This window comes from Anneissia japonica, unplaced genomic scaffold, assembly GCF_011630105.1.
Source record: "Anneissia japonica isolate Jap-2015-1 unplaced genomic scaffold, ASM1163010v1 scaffold288292_len1863012_cov191, whole genome shotgun sequence".
Taxonomy (NCBI): Eukaryota; Metazoa; Echinodermata; class Crinoidea; order Comatulida; family Comatulidae; genus Anneissia; species Anneissia japonica.
This window is the reverse complement of record NW_022688773.1, coordinates 446,108-468,093: the sequence shown is the minus strand read 5'-3', so window position 1 is coordinate 468,093 and position 21,986 is coordinate 446,108. Positions and strand designations below refer to the sequence as shown.

General features: G+C 34.1%; 1 protein-coding gene across 1 annotated transcript; it reads right to left on the bottom strand.

The window, feature by feature from the left end:
* Window positions 1-9,349: 9,349 nt before the first annotated feature.
* On the bottom strand, window positions 9,350-18,284 carry LOC117123094 (5-hydroxytryptamine receptor 1D-like). Its single transcript, XM_033268923.1, has 2 exons — window positions 18,144-18,284; window positions 9,350-13,015 (listed from the first exon to the last, which is right to left on the bottom strand). Exon 2 carries the CDS (start codon window positions 12,896-12,898, stop codon window positions 11,834-11,836), a length of 1,065 nt encoding a protein of 354 aa, XP_033124814.1. The 5' UTR covers window positions 12,899-13,015; window positions 18,144-18,284; the 3' UTR covers window positions 9,350-11,833.
* Between the last annotated feature and the right edge of the window lie 3,702 nt (window positions 18,285-21,986).

The following is a 21,986-nucleotide window of genomic DNA, read 5'->3' as shown; positions in this document are numbered from 1 at the left end:
AGAGGGCCCCTGAATATCAGTTAACTTACTGGGCTAAACTAGAAGGGTTACCCTCTTTAAAGATGGTTGAAATAAAAAATAAAAAAAAAATAAAAAAAATAAATACCCACTCTGACCCAAGACCCCTGTTACGCGCCTGGTGTTAGCGCCAATGGGTGCCCTTGTGCGGACAGGAGATGTGCCCCCCTCTGAAGCTGGAAACCTTGTTTTTGCAAAATAAATTGATGCAATTTGCTATTATAGGCCTAATCAATAAATTCCTCATCAACCGATATAACCTTAAACATTCTTGGAATTGACATAACATTACTGATGTCGTACACACCCTTCAGTGTGAAATGTGGCTCTCTTTGCAAGCACATCTAACATATAAGGAAAGAAGAGCTTAGCTTGGTAACAGATAAAATAATTTTGTTATCAACATTAATACATTATGCTAATTTTCATCTTTGTAAGCGCATAAGACTGTGCAAATTATTTCTGTGACAGTCTTTTGAAGTGTGTAAAGCTCCATTTTATCCCATACATAGTCAAAATATTGGGGGGGGGGGAATGATACAAGGGACCATCCCCCCTTGTCAAATATTGGGGGGATATATTCCCCCCATCCCCCGGGATCTACGCCTATCGATGCCACAGAGATGAAGGAGAAGACTCGCTTTCATTCCAGTATGCAAGCCTTTGCATAACTACAAGTAGTGTATGTGAAACTCAGTATACAATGATCATTCCAATTATACTCATCATTATAAATGCCAAGGTTTTGATCTTTTAGCTTCTATTAGGTGATTTTTTTTAAAAATAAATTTATTGGTTATCTGGGCATCCCCCATCAGTATTTTCGAAGTGTGTTATGTAATAATACAAATAGATTCTTTCAAATGTATATTTTTCACTGCAAAATTAAACTAGTCTTTACATCTTGATGTCATTCTGTAACTTTACAGTTTCAATATCTGTAATGTTTGTAATTCTCTTTAAATTATGCCTGATATATTCCATTTACCATTTACAATTTTGTTTAATACCATTTTGTTTAATCTTATGATGTATATCTGGAAATGTCTGTTTCTACTGTTTCCATATATTTGTAATTAAAGGTTAAAAGGTTTCTATATTATGATGTACCGTATTTATTGTCTAGGCAAGCTGACAATATTTAAAAAAAAATTAAGAGAACGAGACCAAATCATCTTCAAAATCATTTACAAAGTCTCATTGTCCTCCTTGACAACATTCTTGACTTCGGAAAATCAGATTTATTCGTTACTTGTGAAGATTATAGAGTACTTCTCATTCCAAGACATATACTTATCCTTTATTGCTATGATTTATGTTACTTAAAGTTAGAACATATACAATTCACATTTAACATATTTTATTACAGTTACACCTGCTGGAATTCTGAAACTGACGCTTTTATGGTTATACTTACTATTATTGCTGCTACTTTCCCGTTATTACTACTATTACAGGCGAAAGTCAAATAGTCGCATAAACTTGAAACTGATCATGCTGGTTTATACGCCTTAACGAACTGGGCCACTGGGACTTTCTTGTGACTTCAAATCCAATATGAGGAAAATGGTTTAACTATCTTTGTATATGAATTGAACAACATAAGTCCTACTAGACGCACAGCTTATACGCTCTCATTTTATGCAATTGTAACGACGATACAAGATGTCCATTAATACTTTTTAAGTAAAAATTAATTATGATGAGTGCCAAACGGTCGAATATGTCGGATTGATTTTTCCCCAACCACCTCCAGTCCGAAATTCTTAAAGAGAGACGAATTGCCAAACGGTCGAATATGTCGGATTGATTTTTCCCCAACCACCTCCAGTCCGAAATTCTTAAAGAGAGACGAATTCGGGGGGGGGGGGTGTGCCCTATGGGGACCAACATGGCTAATGGTATCGGCCCAGGGGTCGGGTTTATGGTGGAAACCCTGTGACAACGACACGCTTTGCTTCTGGAGTATACTACAATGTCTACAGACTATACAATAAATGCCACAATTTGCAAAGTACCCAGTTATACAGGGCAGAGAGGAACATAGGTAAATAATAGCAACGGCAGGATATGAATTTAAGGAATATTGATTTAAGTGCCTGTGATCACTACCGGTTAAATGTAGCAGTTATTGGTAAAATATCTGTGAGTAGCACCAGACACCTCGCGAAGAACTAGAATAATTATGTATTTGTTTAGCAAAAAATATAGACTGATACTCAATAATGCTTGTTTTGAGCTTATGTGGTTCGGAATAGCAATAAGAGAATTGAACGATGCAGCATCTAAGCGCTTTCAATCTCATTTGCACACTGAAATAAGTATCCGTCCAACGTACCTCGAGTTCCCGGAGGCATAGTATGAAATTAGTATACACGCATCACCATTCATCATTATATCCATTCGTTATTGGTTGCTGGCCAATTAACTCATTACTCGCGAACAATCATTAACTGTAATTTGATTGGATTTATGGTAAAATAGAATTGTATTATTTATCAGTCCCTTTTGAATTCCTTTAGTAATATGTATTAATTGGCTTTAACAAATCATATTACGATTCATGTATTATGTTTCCTAAATTTATTTTTATTGAATGGACAGTGTAGAAAATAAATATACTTTTTTATAATTATTAACTTTCAACATAATAAATTAAATAAATGAACACTGTATTTAGGCTATATTTTGGGATTAAATATCTAAATTATGCTACATTATATTCTATCAGGAAATGTGAAACATAACAATTTTCATGTGATTAAACTTAGTTTTCTAAAAAAATAAAGACCACAAACACTTAAGACAATCAATAGTTTTCAGAATTCCAATCTATAACAAATTAAGGTTTCTAGGTCTTTAATAAACAGGAGGATATTAGACAGAGTTCAACACTTTAATGACATTAACTTCAGAAGCCTCTCTTGGATTATTCTAATTAAGTACGGTACTGCTTGAAAAGTCCAGAGCAACAGTTATTGCAGTGATCTAGTTTTATATTATAATTATGTCAGACTTATTTAAATATTCCTGGCATGTTTGGAAATCCACATAAACTGTGCTGCACAGAGCAGTAAATATACATAAACGGGCATTGAGCGTATTAAGCGTACAATAATATTGTGAACGTGCTAATATGCTATAAATATGCTAAGATTTAACCTTATAAATTTATGTAGGTTTACCTTCTCCAAAGGCCAAAAAGTAATTAACTGGTTCTTGTATTTGGAAAATATCTGGGCTGATTTTCACTAAATTTAGGGGAATGCGGCCGTCTTTGATGCAGCACATAACGGTATAAAACACTAGGTTTATACATATTTTAGCAAGTCTTGGACAGTACACTTGCCATTTCCCTGTATTCCTAGGCACATGGCCAAGGATTAACAATAGCGACTTAATCACTGTAATATTAGATAGATGGCAATCCCTTCACATGACAAACATATAGGCCTACACATGATGCTCTATTTAAACGAAGTCTCATAATATGACGCTTATGGAGTGGAATTATTTTTTTGGTCGCGAGAACAAATCCTGGGATCTAACAGGATTGAACCCATGACACTGAGATTGGAATGCGAGCATCTAACCAACAAGATATTCAACTTAACTCTTCTATCTCACCATCCTTTTTTTTGTATTACCAATTCATTTTCATAGCCTTGCATTTTTAAACATAAAAAACCCATCTCTTTGGAAAATGCCAATGAGTGACAGACTGTATGTCCTCACACTGTTGACTGTATCGATTGGGGCGGAATTGATTAGGTTTATTTACATTGTATGTAAGCAGAGTGTTTCTAGCTGTTACTCATATGGCGTAAAGTATTAGTAACAAACATTGTTAAGATGGTTAAAAAAGGAAAGTCGCACCAACAGACATAATGTTAGACATCTTTAAACATTATACTTTTCACACAAAAGTTGTAACATATCATGTCTACTTCTTTTGTTTGAAACGCAAAGTAGTTCTCCAATCAGACTAGTGTTTATAAAGCAGCAATTGAAACTTCTTGTTGTAGAAAAATATTAGCAATTGGCGTAATGAATCTTTTCGCTACGCCCCTTGTATACAGACGATTCAGAGAGAACCAATTGATGGTAAGCCTTATTTCGGCGAAATATGGCTTTTTTTAAAATTGTTATGCAGCTGAATATTGCCGGCAGTACTCAAACCATATATTTTATCACAGTTTTACAAACGACAGCGTAAACCTTCCGGGTATGAAAAGACACATGCGTTTGACAACAAGTGTGTGTGTGGGTGTGTGTGTGTATGTGTGTGTGTGTGTGTGCGTGAAACAAGCTCTCATGATTCATGACGCTGTTCTGATTGGTCACTTTATTAAGTTTAATTCATAAACCAGAAATGTCCATTATGCATTTCAATTACATTTAAAGATCATTCGAACTGACCAGGATAATAATTACTGAAATTGGAAAGAAGATCATGTCATTGTTCACCAGGATACACAATTATATAGGTCTTATAACCCAATATCTGGGATTACAAATTCATTAATTATTTACTGTATTGTATTGACACAATATAACTCGAACGGTATTAAAACTCGTTGTAATCATGTACACCCCCTGGCTATGTGATTATTTTAATGCATCGTTATAAAGAAACATGTTAATACAATTCTTATAATGACCAGCACAGCTGCAGTTGTTATAGTTACACTAACAAACGTATCACAATGTTATTGAACTGTAGCAAACTACTAGTTATCTAATATGCACAATATTATTGTAGTATAAGAGTAATATGTTACATATAGTACATATGTTATATACATAATATGTTATATATAGTACATATGTTATATACATAATATGTTATATATAGTATATATATAATTATTACACTAACAAACGTATGACAATGTTATTGAACTGTAGCAACCTACTAAATATTTAAATAGGCACCATATTATTGTGTTTATATATATATATATATATATAATACGTTATATATAGTACATATGATTTATATATATAACATGTTATATATAGTACATATGTTATATTATAATAATTATATAAATATATAATATTATTATATATAGTACATATGTTATATATACACACATATATGTATATATATATATATATATATATATATTTAAGTAGCTGTTTAGTTGTATAAAGGTAGTAGTCATTCAGACACTGTAATTAAAGGTTACAGTAAATTTTACCCTTTCTGACAATCCCTTGATATTACGCTTGATAATGTTTGTACAGTTCGACACTCAGATAAAGCTGATGTGATTGAGGGTGGTGTTGGAAGCCCGTGATTCGAGACTTAGCAGCATAGACCTAATAAATGCTTTGGGCAACATCTGGAGTAATGAAGGGATTTAAATTAATGCGAGCATTGTGCATTAATTTTGTATTTCGCTCTATATTGCAATATGACAACATTAAAGCCTAGTTCACATATACGGCATACATAGATTCTAGGCATCTGATTGATTAGAAAGCGGATAATAACTTCAACAATCAGGTTTGAATAACAGTTCATGAATTCACGGGGGAAAAAAGTACTATCACGTACTTTTTTGCCCTATCGCGATGTAATCTCTAGCCACCCCCGCCCACTTATAACGATGCTAGCCCTATTTTAATTACTTTTTTAGGCCTCGTAGAATCTATGTATATAAAACCAATATTGATTGCTCTACATTCGGGGAACGGTGGAATCTATAGCCTCTCAGTGATGTGGACACTGTAGCTTTAGCCCTCGGGAAGATAGTAGGCTATGGTCTCCACATCACCTTGGGGCAAGAGATTTCACTGTTCCCTTCATGAGCAGTCAATATTCATATACTAGCACACAAGTGGCTTGGCGCAAAATGCAAGAGACACAATATTTCTTTTAAAATTTCACTCTCCTGCTTGTGGAAAAATGAGGTGGTGTGCTAGCTAAAGCCTGTTTTCCACTAGGCGGATTTATTCGCACGAATCGAAAGCGTCAGTGCATGCGTTTACATTTTTATCGGAGTTTTTTGCTTCAGAAACAAAAAAATGCGCAACCAAGGAACCGACGCTTTTGATTCGCGCGAATAAATTCGCCTAGTGTAAAGCTGGCTTTCCACTAGGCGAATTTATTCTGTTCGCTTCCAGAGCTCTGATTGGTTGCGCATTTTTTCCCTTCGCAAAAACTCCGATAGGGTGAATGCGCATGTGCATAATAATAATAATAAAGATTTATAAAGCGCACATCTAGTGCATGAACCGACGCTTTCGATTCGCGCGAATAAATTCGCCTAGTGGAAAACCGGCTTAACGAGCAGTTCAATAGCTACATATAGGTTGAAGTTACGGTAAACACATTTCACATTGAAAATCGACAACGGTGACTAGCGTACATGCGTAGTAGCGTTGCTTACGTGTGCTTTTCTCTAGTACGAACTAAGCTTAAAAAAAACTCAATTACGTCATAAATAACATAATAATAATAATTTATGCAAACTAACTGACTTTATTTGAAGCAGATACGTAGTTTCTGAACAACACACTTGATCGTAATATTAAAATAGTAAACCAATTGCAAGGATTCACTAGCATTTTGGTGTAACGAAATTGCACCATTTATGCCCAACTGCCGTATATTTACATTGTATCGTTATAATATCGACTGCCGGTTAGCGATTTTTTTCCCGTACGAAACATTTGCATCAAACTCCACTCGGGCCGTCTCGGATTGATTCGACTCGAGTTTGATATACGAACAAGGGCAGGCACTTCGCAATGTCCTAGTGGAACGGCCTAGTTCCAAGTTGAGTCAGGTCCTACCTGCTAGCCTCCCCCCCCAACACCTTCCGCCAGACTAGGCCCCTAGGTTCCTAGGCCTGACACAACAGTCATGCTTCGCATGCCATTGACTGAAATTTTGAACAAAATTTAAAACATGAAATTAAAATGGGACAGTAAGTAAAAAAATATTAAATATAATAAATTAAATATATCACTCAGGCATTAATGAACTTGGCCTAAGCCTTGTAATGTAATTAATATTAAATAACAATAATATTATTAACAATAATAATAATTATAAATAACCATATATAATTTCGCCATTAATTAACGCAGCCTAAGCCTTGTAATCACATCTACAGTATACTATATTAGGCCTATAATCCAAACTCCCTGCCTTAATTTTTAGTAATTCTAGGCGGAAGCAAGTCAACTCGGCCCAGTCATTTTGGCCCCAAGTCAACACGGCCCCATGTCAACCAACCCCAAGTCAACTTGGCCCCAATTTCATATTGTTATTATTATTAGTTATTCTATATACCTTTGTATAATTTTTATTAATATCATTTTAATATTATTTTTATTAATGCAGTTTTAATTATTGTAAGTGCATGTAAATGAAACAAATTAACAAAGGCAACGATTTAAAAACACTTTAATTTGGCTTTGCATTCAAATCTCTTGGTAAATATTCATACCGTACACAGTAAATTGGGGCCGAGTTGACATGAGGCCGAGTTGACTTGGAGCCGAGTTGACATGGGGCCGAGTTGACTCGAATTCGTCATGACATCGGTTAAACAATTATCCATAACCGCGGCCAACTAAAAAATAAAAATGTTCACAGTATCTAACTCAAATTCAAATAGGTCCTAACACTTTTTATTATTCGTGCAGCGAAATCAAATAATACATATGTCGTTTTAAAACACCCATATTAGAATGGCAATGTGTTTTTTTTTTTCAAAATCAGACAACGAGCAGCAATCCTGTATCTCAGAAGTTTTGTAGACGTTTATCTTTGGTTGATGACCTTTTGACCACCAGAATTGCGATTTTCGAGTCGAGTCAGTCGAGAGTGGAGTTTCATGCAAATGTCTCGTACGGGGAAAAAAATCGCTGCCGGTTACATGTATACATTACCACATGATTAATGATGATCATAATGATCATAATTTGCTATTAGAAAATCTTCTTTCTTTATAGTGTGTGATGCCAGGCGTAGTGACAGTGACTCAAATGAACATCAGATAACAACCAAGAATCACATTGATGTTATTACAGAGGCTGTGCATAGAACCGATACGAATACACACTCACGGGATTGTGTAATATATGCGCGCACATACAGTACTTTCTACCAGTCCGGCATGCGTTGTCACAGTCAATCAATAATCAACATTTTTAACTTAATATGCATGGCGGGCAGCCAGGGTAGGAGGTATTATAAATTAGAGTAGTCGTAACAGTAATGGCTGATCTCAGGTTCAGCAGGCTCAGTGGATATTGCTCTAAAGGGTAACAGCCAAAGGACAATGGCCAACTAATAAAAATGGACGATTCAATTAATGAGAACTATATTGTCTAATAAATCCAATCAGTATTATCAGGGAACAGTGTAATTTCACTGTTCCCTGGTATTATAACATTATTATAGAACTACGATGATCCTCAAATCAGAGAGGCCTGTACTTATCGATAAATAGATAAATAGATAGACAGATAGGTAAACAGGTAGATAAATAGATGTATAGATATATAGACAGATAGATAGATAGATAGATAGATAGATAGATAGATAGATAGATAGATAGATAGAGATAGATAGACAGATAGATAGATAGATAGACAGACAGACAGACAGACAGACCGACAGCTCGACAGACAGACAGACAGACAGACAGACAGATAGATAGATAGATAGATAAATAGATAGATAGATAAATAGACAGATAGATAGATAGATAGATAGATAGATAGATAGATAGATAGATAGATAGATAGATAGATAGATAGATAGATAGATAGATAGATAGATAGATAGATAGTAGGCTTAATTCTAGCCTCAAATGACCATCTTTAAGACCAGTGTTATATGGGACCAAATGAAGGACGTGGACCACTTAATTACTCAAATAGTATTGATTATCGAAAAAAGTAGCATTAATGATCAATGGTATAACTGTCCCGGTTTACTTGCTATTGTCTTATGGCCTACTGTCCTGTGGGGGTTATAGTCCGTCCTTGATGCATGTTTAATTTTTCCAGGTACTCAATATCGTTGCGCCATTTAAATAATTATTTTAAATAGCAATAACATTAACTTCGTAAGCATTTCGAGCTATCGTACAGTAAAATAACGGGCTTCAGTGGAGGATCCAAGAAACTGAAATGGAATGGGCCCAGGGACAGGGACTTTCACAGATGGAACACCATGAATACGAGAACCATTCTGATATTAAGCCCCTCATCAACAGGCATGTGTGTGGGTGTTTGTGCATACAGACACGAATTGTGTATCCATGCCTCTAATGCTAACGTTTTAAAACAACAATACAAGACACGATTAACTTATTAAAACTAAAGAGCTTGAGTTTAATACAGCATAAATACAGTTTTACATTGGTGAGGCATATATTTACAAAATTAAACAACATTAATACGAGAACCATTTTGATATTAAGCCCCTCTTCAACAGGCATCCTATGTGTGTATGTGTACCCACAGATTTGAATCTTGTATCCATGCCTCTAAATGCTAACGGTTAATAACAACATTACAAAAGACGATTAACTTATTAAAACTAAAGAGCTTGAATTTAATACAGCATAAATACATAGGTGAGGCATATATTTACAAAATTAAACATTTAAATTTTTATATATTTGTATATATTTATATTTGTATATAGGATCTGTGATTAGACTAACATTTTCTTTTTTTTTGGCAAGATTTATTTAACGGGAAATCGCCCAAAAATAAGGCTAAAAGAGCCATTCTTTGTAATGTAGGCTGGAAATCAAGCGCTCCTGGGGAGCAAAAGAAAAAAAAATCACATTAATCTTAAAGGGAGGCTTAATAAAGGGCAAGAGGAAAAATAATAAACAATTATGGATATATAATTATCCAATAGTGAATATTAAATTCAAACAATACAAATTTATAATTTAATATCATGATAAATATAGGCCTAGAACATGACCGTACACAGAATTCGCCATTCTACACCACTGTTATTTACAACATTGGTGGTTGAAGACCAACAATTTTTGACATTTATATCATCATTTTCACATGATTCACTTTTCCAAAGCATAATGATAGGCCTATCTAATCATCGACAAATTATTGCGTCAATATTATCTTTATAAATATGTTATACTTTACCTTACATCTTCATAAATACATATACTGTATCATGATAATATTATATAAAAAAAAAACAAACTTATGGCTTTTAACCATCATTCGTATTTTCATTGACATAGTTTTAATAGTTAATGGCAAATATAATATACTAAACAGTATATACAACTACTACACATTTGTTACCACCTGGCCCATTACCAGACGGATTTTTGCATCCTCCTCCTGCTCCTGCTCCTCCTCCACATTATTACAGACATTATTTTTATTATTATAAATTACAAGGTTCATTGCCAATATTATCTAATTTATTAATATCATTTCTCTGGCAACTGGTAATAATAATGTATCAACATTTCTTTCCATCAAAACCAACATGTTTGATCTCACAAACCAACCAAACATAAATGATGAATATTTTGCAAAATAATAATAATAATAATAATAATAATAACAATAATAGTAAAATTCTACATGAATAGTCAATCGTGACGTCATTAATTTAATATTAAAAATAATAACACCAATTATTAGAACAATAAGAAATGACAACAACACTTTTGAAACTAACTGTAAAATTTAAAATTTATTGGCTCTGCTTTCGTCCACACAGTAGATTTCAGGTTCAGGAGACTGTTCTGATAAAGCCCACTCTGTGGACGAAAGTTCTGTCGTCATTTCTTGTTGTTTTATAGCAGACTAACGCGACTACACCCTTTGGTCATCAATTATTAGAAGTGTTTTTAATTTATTAGTTCTAGTTTGTACCAGACTGTAACAGCAGTAGACGTAACTTCATATTGGGATACTTTTGTAAATAGTGTGGACCGAAATTTGAAATAAAAATTAATCAAGTGTGATTTGTAGAGTCAAAACAGATTCCACACAAAGACCACTATCATACTAATCAATAAAAAGAGATAGAGAATTAAGAAGCAGACGATGTTTATGGAAATGGCGGTAACGAGAATATAAATAAAACATGTTATTTCCAAACTTAAACTAAAATGTTTCTTTCATATTGGTAATGCATTATTCTGAAGCATCGTTTCGGTAATTGTAATAAAGGCGTAAGTGTACAAGAAAAATAATTTAGGCCTTATTAGTTGCATAAAAAACTTCCCAAGCTACCTAAAACGGCAAAATTCGGTCTGCATTTGTAGTCATTTCCTCTAGTTGTGATTTAATAGAATTTAAGTATTTTAAAATATGAAATCCATCATCCATTAAGTCAAATTCAAACAAGAACTAAACATTGTATTAAAAATAACCATATTGAATGTTGCTGTATGTAATATTTGACGTAAAAATCAAATTTGAAATTAGTTCGTATAAATGAGTAACTGTTCCCAACGCTTACTGACAAAAGGCTTACTGATCAGATCAACTACTCGCGTCGCTGACATCTGTGGGGGAAAAGCGTGTTGCAATTTTATGGAAACTGACTTCAGTACTTAGGAGTACTTAAATTTATCTAATGAAGTAAATCAGGAGGGGGTTGGTTCGGTAGGACGATATAGTTTTGCTTTGTTGACACGTAACTATATATATAACATGTCTTCAATAACGTCAGAAGTATAAGCGCCCTCAAGAAAATACTATTAACTGCAGGTTTGATTGTTAGGAACTACAGGTATCTTCATTATCATTAGGAGCTTGTATGATTTTAAATTATTGCATCTCTTCAAACCTTTGTTGGCGACGAAGAGATAGCCTCTTCATACAAATGCTTCTTAGGTAGTGTGCATCCATTTTTGGTCTTAGAACCTTTCTTTGACCGACTTGCCGTTTGTTCATGTGTTGTGTAATACGAAGTCCTTGACATGCTGTAAGTAGAAGAGGCTTCATTCCTATTACATGTTAAACAAAGCATTTTGCGGAAGGCATCACGGAACTTCTGATTCAGTAATCCGTAGATAATCGGGTTAATACTACTGTTTACATACCCGAGCCATAGTACCACATCGGCAACTACTGGGTTCGGCTCCCAGCGGAATAGTTCGCCAACAGTGAATATGGTAAAATATGGAACCCAGCATATAGCGAACCCACTGAGAACCACGGCTATTGTAATAACAAGGCGTCTTTCTTTATACGAATTCTTGCTTGCTACAGCTCCCTTTTTCCTAACTATAAGTATAAGGTGAACATAAAGTACAAATATTATTATCAAAGGAATAAAGAAAAGACCAATTCCATCAACAAGACTGTAAATTTTATTTGTTTCCAATATGCACGTGGATCTGTCGTCGTAGCTTTGTATAATTCCGTCATCAGTATTGAGTCCCGTATGAATTGGCGGAAATGATATCATAACAGATACAAACCAGACGACGATGACTATCAGAAGCGCGCAGTTTTGCTTCATTCTCGTCTTGTAGTGAAACGGAGACGCCGCGGCGTAATAACGATCAAGTGTTATAACAAGCAAATGCAGTATAGATGAAGTAGAAAAACAAACGTCTGAAGAAACATACAGATTGCATACGACAGGGCCAAAAAACCATGTTCCAGTTACCGTAATTATACTACTGAAAGGTAGGACAAGAAGGCCCAATAATAGATCGGCAATGGCAAGAGAAATCAGAAAGATGTACGTTGGCTTCTTCAGAAGATTCCTGCTAAAAAATGGTGACAATAACACAAGAACGTTTCCAAAGATAACAATGAACGTGATTGTTCCAAGTAACAGACCAATTGTTATTTTGACCCCTAATGATTTCTCGGCTTCTGTGTTGTTGTCATTCATTTTGGTTTCGTCAATGTTATAACTCGGCGGGCTATCAGGATTTGTGATGAAGGGCGCAGAGCAGATTTTTTAAACAGTTTTCATAATATAGGCCAATTGCAAGTTGGTTTCCGTGATCTGAAGGATATAAATAAACAGTTGTTAAAATTACGCTTCGTCTAGAACTATCGAAAACATAATACAAAAACAAATATTTAATTCTTCTAAAAAGCTTTTTGCTGATAATACCTATATTATTAATTATCATAAGTATTTGAGTCTTTAAACCCCTGAGCAAGTGTTTAAATGAAAACAATTTATCATCTTCTCCGTGTCCAGAAACAAACGTGCTTTATGTAAATGCGCCGGAGAAGCTTAAAGACGCCTAAAATGTATGAACAATTACACTTTCCTAATTGTGAGCTTGAGGATGGAGGGCGTGCGTATTTAGAACATGAATAGTGAGATACTCTCTCATCAATGTCAGCTGCTTGTTGTCAAGGAACTTTTGCAGGTGTTGTTATCTTGGGAATAAAGACTATGCATTAACACTTATTCAATACTTAAAACAATATTCATTTGCACTATTATAGCAAGTTACCGATATTATAATTATTATATAATAATACTTAATATAATAATATATATACATAATATAATATAATATTTTAGGCAGATCTAAACGTATGGCTGATAAACGCTGTAAATCATTTTGAGTTAAAGAATTGTTAATGGAATAAGCCAATTCGTAGATTGAACTGCGCATGCCCGTATCAAGGTCAATTGACAAAACAAATATACACACAACATAAGTTTATGTCGATGCACAAACTAATAATTGGCTTATTGAAATTTGTAGACATGATGGTTATATTCCCGCGCTTTCATTTTCATTTGTAGTTTTAAATTGAAGTTCTGTATAATATAGTATGTATTGCTACAACTCTGGTAATTAAACTCTAAAACATACATTTTTTTTAAATTTTAAAGCGACATCTGATTGTTGAATTAATGCGACATTCTGACCACATATCGTAGAAACTGCACATACATAACAGTTCGCGCATGTGTTTTAATATAAAATGTGGCTGCAACTCGACCAATGTAAAAACCCGCTTTAAGTACGGTATTTACTCAAAAACATGTATGGTGTACCGTCGGGAAGCTGTCGTGATTATTTTCTGCATAAAATTAATTGGTCAAATCAATATTCTACTTCCGAGTTGAGAATGACTGACGTCAGTACTTCATCAATAACCAAAATTAGAAGATAATCTCAATTAATAACCAATTCATAAACCCATTCATTGTCTTCAAATCTCTTATTGACTCTGAATAAGAAAAGTGCGCATCCATTATACAATAATTAACGAACAATCTGCACTGTTCGTCGCAAACGCAGATCTCTGCTCTTTAATACTTATTTTATAAGCACTGACCATACACCTGTATTTATTTTGTCAAAGTGATGTACACATGGAGATAATCAAGTTTGCAGGAATGTCAATTTAAAGTAGATCTAAGGCAACCACGGTTACAAAACGAGAAATTTCTTAATCCTACATAAGGTTCTTATTAATATGCTTTCGTCGAGTCTTCTTGAGAGGGTGAGAGGACTTTCTTATTTTGTTGGACAAAGGTTATAAAACTCAAATGTCAATTCACTCCAACAATATATAGGCTTATTTCGAAGTACCTTAACAAATATTATCTTTTCAGTCAATGAATACTCGTATCATTGTTCATATCTTATGATCACTACCCTCTATTTTATGCAGCAATTCTCTTTTGTGTCTCCAAAACAGGATATACTATATGATTCATCAAACGTACAAATTTAACATTAAATCAACTTATTTGAGTAAAAGTAAGTGAGGATTGATGAGGATTATAAAATAATAACAAATAATGACTATTAAAATAAAACACAAAATGACAATCGGTCAGCTTATATAGCTCAATGGGCTCGGATAGTGCGCACTCTAGTGTGTTACATGGTCTGTAACATTCACATTTCAAGATAATTGGAGGAATTCTGAAAACACAATTAAGTAATTTAAAAACGTAAGATGGAGAGCCAAGTCGCAGACTATGTCCGAATGTCACTAACATGATGATAGTTTCTAAGGAGATCAATAGCAATCACAGCGTAATCGATTCCATGCGAGTAAGTACATACACGCATGGAAGTCAAATAACCCCATTGGCATGTCAAACGTTATCTTGTTATTTAGCCTACATTTTTGTAATGTTGGAGTGTGTCTATGGTAACTTGATATCGACTTAAGAATACGATTTTTTGCAGTAACTTCTATAAGCATACAGTGTTACAAATCACAATAATCTGCGCAACGTAACGAGCATTGATAAACGCAGCCATAAACAACATCAATAATAACAACTGGAGGACTTAAAGCTACGACTGTTATAGGCCGATAGCCACAAGTTAAACTGCTATTTTGTTTTGTGTTTTATTAAATTTGGTCACATTAATCTTCAAAAAATTACCGATTAAGTAATGAAATTAATCAAAATAAATAAATTAAGTAAGATTAGGCCTATTATAATTTAGTGTAACGAGTTGTTCTCCGATGCTTAGAACGTGATATTTTGGATGACATAGTTTAAATGTTACCTAAACAATTACAAGACAATGTTAGACGCACTTGACAAGGTCTCAAACACTTTATTAAGCATCAAATTGTGTTTATTGGAAATTGCGCAAAGAATAGCTGTCTTTACCCCAGAGACTTTACATGCTACATGTTCACTACAAGCATTTACACACCTGGATTAAGACAGGCGTAGTAATGTATATTGCCAAAGGCATGACCTGCATTTTGTTATCGAAATTTATCGAGAGTTTCTCTATTCCTACAAGCTCATATTTTTAAGAAAATGAAAGAAGCAATCTATACCTTCGTATAAATTGACGCTTTCATTTGTGTATATATCAGTGCACTTTGTCAAAAACAGTATAACCCCTTCGAGATACATTATGATGCTTTCACAGTGATTTGCTCTAGGGCCCTGGTTCTTAACTGATTTTTTTGAAGGGCCAAATTATTTTTAGAGTTGGTCTCACGGGCCAAAGATAATCACCGAGTTTCAAGCAACTTGTTATACGTTGTAGACCAAGGTTAAATTCTGAGATGCTGTGGTGGAAGCCCCCACTTGGTCGCACAGACCTTCGAAGTTTTTTTTTGGCAATTTCAAATTTTATTCTATTTTTAATTGTACTACAACACATTATTAGTTTATTGATGATCTTTCATTCCTTGCTTGTGTGAACTCATCACAGAACAAAATTGGTGGTGCCAATATTTGCCCAACGGCAGGGGAGGAGCGATGTTCCGGAATCTCTGGAAGGGTCTAGAGGGCAAAGACCCTGGAAGCTCTAACAACTATAGTGAATAAATTTGAATGCTTAATGCCCGTAAACGATTTTACAGCCTCATATTCTGTAAAAGTTATATATGATTTTCCCCCTAACGAATGTGTTTGAGTTTCCTTCGAGGGAACTTTCTCTTTTACGATGGTCCTGCCACCTCAATTGGCACCACCACTTAATTTCAATTATTGCAAAATTAGAGTTTTGTAGGGAGGCTACTTAAAACGTCGACGGTTTTAAGTAGTGAAACCCATAATTCGTAAATATTCTATTTAAATTTCCCTTCATTTTGGTTTTGTTAGGCCCTGGTAATCAAACTGGGTCGCAACCAAAGTACGGTAATTAAAGTTGCCGAGATAATTTTGCAGGGTCGTCGGACGTGTCTTGTTGTCGATGACTGGCAATAGAACTTGTCATGTCTTGCTTTCTTTGTGCAAATGTACATGTATGCGAAGTATCGTTTCCTGACTTAAGCTTTTTTCCACAAAGTAAAACTAGATATTTTTCTTCTATTGTATTGACATTGATTCTTAGTTTGTTTCTCATGGAGGACCTCTGCGTTTAGGCCTATATCAAATATAGTTACCTGCTCGGTCGTTCATACTTTGAAAGTATGTTATCAGTGACGGGTAATAGAACTTGACGTGTCTTATTTTTTTTTGTGCAAATGTAACTGTATGCGAAGTATCGTTTTCTCAATTGAGCTTTTTCCCACAAAGTAAAACTAAATCTTTTTCTTCTATTATATTGATATTGATTCTTACGTTTGCTTCTCATGGAGGACCTCCGCGTTTAGGCCTATGCCAAATATACTTACCTGCTCGGGCATCCATACTTTGAAAGTATGTTGCCGGTGACTGGTAATGGAACTTGTCATGCCTTGCTTTCTTTGTGGAAATGTAAATGTATGCGAATAATCGTTTCCTGAATTATGTTTTTTTCCACATAGTAAAATTTGATATTTTTCTTCTATTATATTGACCTTGATTCTTACTTTTACTTTTCATGGAGTATTTATGCCTATGCCAAATATTATTATTATTATCAACTTAGGTCACGCGATCAATGCATTTATTGCGTTGACTTAAAACGCACTGACCACATGGGAAATCATCTTGGTCGTCAACACTATTTAAATTCATGGGAAAGAAATTATGCTAATTACTGTTCGAGTTTGCATCTCGTAAATGTATATTATAGTATTAATTTTACAATTAATTTATTTTATTATATATTTGTCTGTCACACCCAACAGTGTTAGCCACACACGCTATTTAAGTGACGACCAAATAAAATATTTTGACATAAAACAAAAACGTTCGTGGTAGTACAGAACACACTTTAGTAAAACCAGTGAAGAATCCATGATTTACTTTTTGCAGAGAAAGTGGGGAATGAATAATGTGATATCAAGGAGCTATGGTCTAAAGGTGTGTGGAGGGTGAGGGTGGTATGTCCGATAGGAGGGTTAGGGTGTTATCTTACATCTTGTAGTGGTCCAAATGGGTATGTACCCTGCACGTTCCGGAGTTTTAACCTTTTCAATATTATTTTATGGATTGTTTGGGTGCTTCTCCATTTTCCACCTCTTGAATCCGCCACTGAAGTCTCAACAAGGTAAGACGATGGTAAATATAAAACAACAACAAACTTACAGTATCTCTCCGATAAGAACGCAAATAACACAAAATAGGCTCCCAGTGGGAGCGTGTGTCTACTGTTGTGAATTGTTAGTGAACTTTCTAGGACAGGTCTTATCTAGCAGCTTTCTGTGTGTTTTCAATTCAACTGATAATGTGTGTGTGACTAGGTACAGGTCTTACCTAGAAGCATGGCATAATATTTCGTAAAATTGCTTTACATTTTTATTTTTACCTTAAGAGTCGACTCATCCCAAATATCATTACTCCACCGGATTTACTATTACAAGTTCAACCGGATTTACTCTAGCAAGTTCAACTGCCAGACGACAAAAAAGAGTCTGCATGCCCCTGCAACGGTTAGACACAAAAACGATTCTATAAATTCTACAATTGTTGCAACTACATGAAAACGTTATCGTTATACATTACAAAAAAAAACAACTCATTGTCAGATATGAAAGTAAGGATAAGAGATCTGCTACCACAACGTAACATGAAAAATGCTAATGTAAAATGGTGATCCCAGGAGCCACGGGTCACACATTATCCGTTTTAAAACATCATGAAATTGACATTTAGTGTGAACAACTAGTATATTCTTACTTTCTTCGATTATGTAAAAAATTACGTGTTTTGTGTTCACATTTATGACAGCAATAACCTTATTTCAATTTATTGACTGGTATATTGTAAGTGTAATTTATTTAATTCCCATAATACTGTCACATAATCACTAATATGAAAATAATCAGCCAAGTCTGCCTATCTCGTCTAATGTTTCCCGGCAACAGAAACACCAATTGAAGTCACGTGATACAGCATTAGAAAATTAGGGAGTATTGAGTGCTCTGAAACATTACATTAAAAAGAGTTCTATGTCAATAGAGAACATAATATAGACGGAGATAATGTGCAGCAATTTAGGAATTCTGCAGCACAAATGGTTCGAGATTGCCTTAATTAGTATGATAGATCTGTCTACACATTGATTAATAGGTCGATGATCGGTACAGCTTGTTTAGCGTTATCAAAGATACTGTAACATCTATCTTTTACGCATACTTTAACTGAGTGTTGAAACAGTTATGTCCATAATCATGCATCATTACATTTCTATGTTTCTTTTCGATAAAATTCCATAGAATAAAGAGATCGTCTTACTGTGTAACACTGCAGTGTAACACACGTTAACTAACTGTAAGCCATGGTGCATTTGCTACATAGGTCTACTTCTAAAACGAGAATACAGTAACAAATTACTAATTGTAATTATAAAATGATTTATTACCGTAACTTTTATTAGATTTTCTTTAAAAAAAAAACCTCTTGACTAGATTTTCGATGAATTGCAATCTTTAAATTTACTATAGGCCTATAAACAGTTTCTAAAATGTATACAGTATTTCGACGTTCACAACGGACTTCACCACATGGATTGATGTATTGAAAGTTGCAAAAAAAAATGACATATTGTATGCTTTTGAAAAGTATAACTGTAAATTAAAACATTCAGACAGTAGAATTTAGTTTAACATTATTATAATTGTTTAAATCTGGTGAAAATCCAACTTTAACAGAGATAATCCCGACAAAATTTCACATTATTGAGCTTCAAAAGCCTTACTCAAGCGCAGAGACTCTTCGTTTACACTATCTAAATATTAAACACTTAATTATTATCATAATTATATAATAATAATAATAATAATAATAATAATTATTATTATTATTAATATTATTACTATCATTATTTTTATCATTATTATTATAATTATCATAATAATTATTAATATTTTATTATTATGAGTATATCTTTTATTGCAAAACGTGTTTGATATTACAATGGTACACATAGGAAACCTTGAATGAACTATGTACGTTTTGAATCGGTACTGTTGGCAATATACAGTAGTCGTTCAATTCAAACAATCTCACTTAGCAATATCAACTTATCTACGGTGTTTTATTGTTAAATGCACAGGAAAATTATTTAAAAGCAAACATTTATATACCAGTATAAATGTAAATCATCAGAAAATCAAAAAGTATTTTAAACTAAGGTAAGTCACCTAAAAATGATACTGTATTTGCTTGCAGAGTGGATTCAAGGTGGTGGCCAGCCGCCACCCCCCCCACTCCTAAAATTTTAAAAATTGGTTATATTCAAATTTAAGTCTGAGAGTACCGTTTCCGGCTATCTAGAGATGCCATACTAATAAGATGTCTTACCTCAGTCCCAACCATCTTGGAGCTGAGGTGGTCTAGTCCTTACTTGTTGAAGTCCCTCCTTGGGCCCCCTTTTTTGAATACATGAATCCGCCATGATTACAGTTGCACAAGAGTATATTTGTCGAATCACCACACCACAAACCTTAGTTGGTGAACAGTTGATTTGACGAGTAGTTGCGGCATATAACAACACGTAGGGAAGTAAACGTTTCGTATATTATTTAATCTAGTATTAGCTATTGCAACAATGAGACTGAAAACTATTTTCCCTGCCAATAAGTGACAGTTATAAATAACGGCCTAAAACTGTAACTACATTCTTTGCATACACTAAAACCTCGAGTAGAAGCCCAATGATAATCAAATTCAAAGCAACTCAATGATTTATCTGAATTGCTTAAAGATTAGGCGGGCCTATATTGACGCATGCGTAAAAGCGATTTTAAAAAATTATCAAAATTAGAGATGTTCATCATTTAAAACAGCGGAAAATGTGAAAAGAGCACCTACTGCCATATTATATCTTCGAGATTATGTCACGATCATAAGTCTACTTTTCCTCGCATTTGCCCGTTGCTATGTATAGTCAAGGGCCACCAGCACGTTTAAGTAACCTTTTCTGTACTGTATTTTGGACCTGTCTCTTTTGTGAAGTAAACTTAATGAGATGAGATGAAAGAGTTCATTTTAAGCAAGATATTATTTTTATTTTTATTTTGTAACGAATTTAAGTAACATTTTTAGCGAAGTATAATTGATAAATCTGACATAGGCCAAAGTTAAATCATGAATAAAGATGAATATTTCTTTTTGTGTTAAGCAAGTTTGAAAAATTTAGCCCCTAGGAATTAAATATTCCTTATAATAAATGTACTGCCCTTTTAATGCACAATATCAGGTGCAGTAAAGTAATACGTATAATTAAGACTGTGTATATCTGTTGGACTCTCTTAGTTACAAGCCTCGGGCGGTTGGCGGCGCTCACTACTTCTGTTGCCAAGTCTTGGCTTTGACAATAAGACCTCACTTTAGTATGTTATTTTTCTCTGAAGATACTCTATATTGGATACGATTACACGCTTGTTGTAATACTGGACTAATTAGAATCTGAATGTAAAACATCTTTAGATATATATTTCAATGTTAAGATCTGTTGATATTTGGACTCGGATAAACAGAACCTTACAGCTATAAACAGAGGTCAATAAAAATTACCCCTACAGGAACAATTCAATAATAGAGTATCTATGCCAACGTAAGCAGATAACAATCGACGCGCTTTTGAAATTGTGTTTAACGATTCTTCGCATTCTGCCAAGAATAATTCGCGCAAAAGAAATTGTCATTTATATTGTTATTGTTATTTTTAGAGTCGTTACAGAATCTAAATATATTTCTTACAATAGATCGTTAAAATAGCACGACTGCAGAATAAACTGATCAAATAAGTACCTATATAAAACGTCTTGAACTTACGTGAGACTAATACTAAGGCATAGTTACATTTATTTATGACTATCAGGCCGTGTTAGTTCCTAATTTATGTTGTACGCTTCATGCACATTACTAATAAGCCTGGATCATTGAATGGTATTATTCAAATCCAACTGATAAGTTAAAAATGATTTTATAATGCATTTTATACTACAGAAATCCAAGGTCCTATCTTACTCTAGATTCAGGATACAAGCACTATGACATGAGTATTGGGACGCCATCTACGCCGCATAATCTTAGTGCTAGCAGATACCACATTTTCATCAAAAACTACATTGCGAGTCTCATGTACCGCGAGGTCAAGTTTTTATTTATATATATGTTTGCCGATGCAGCTTTTAAGTTATAT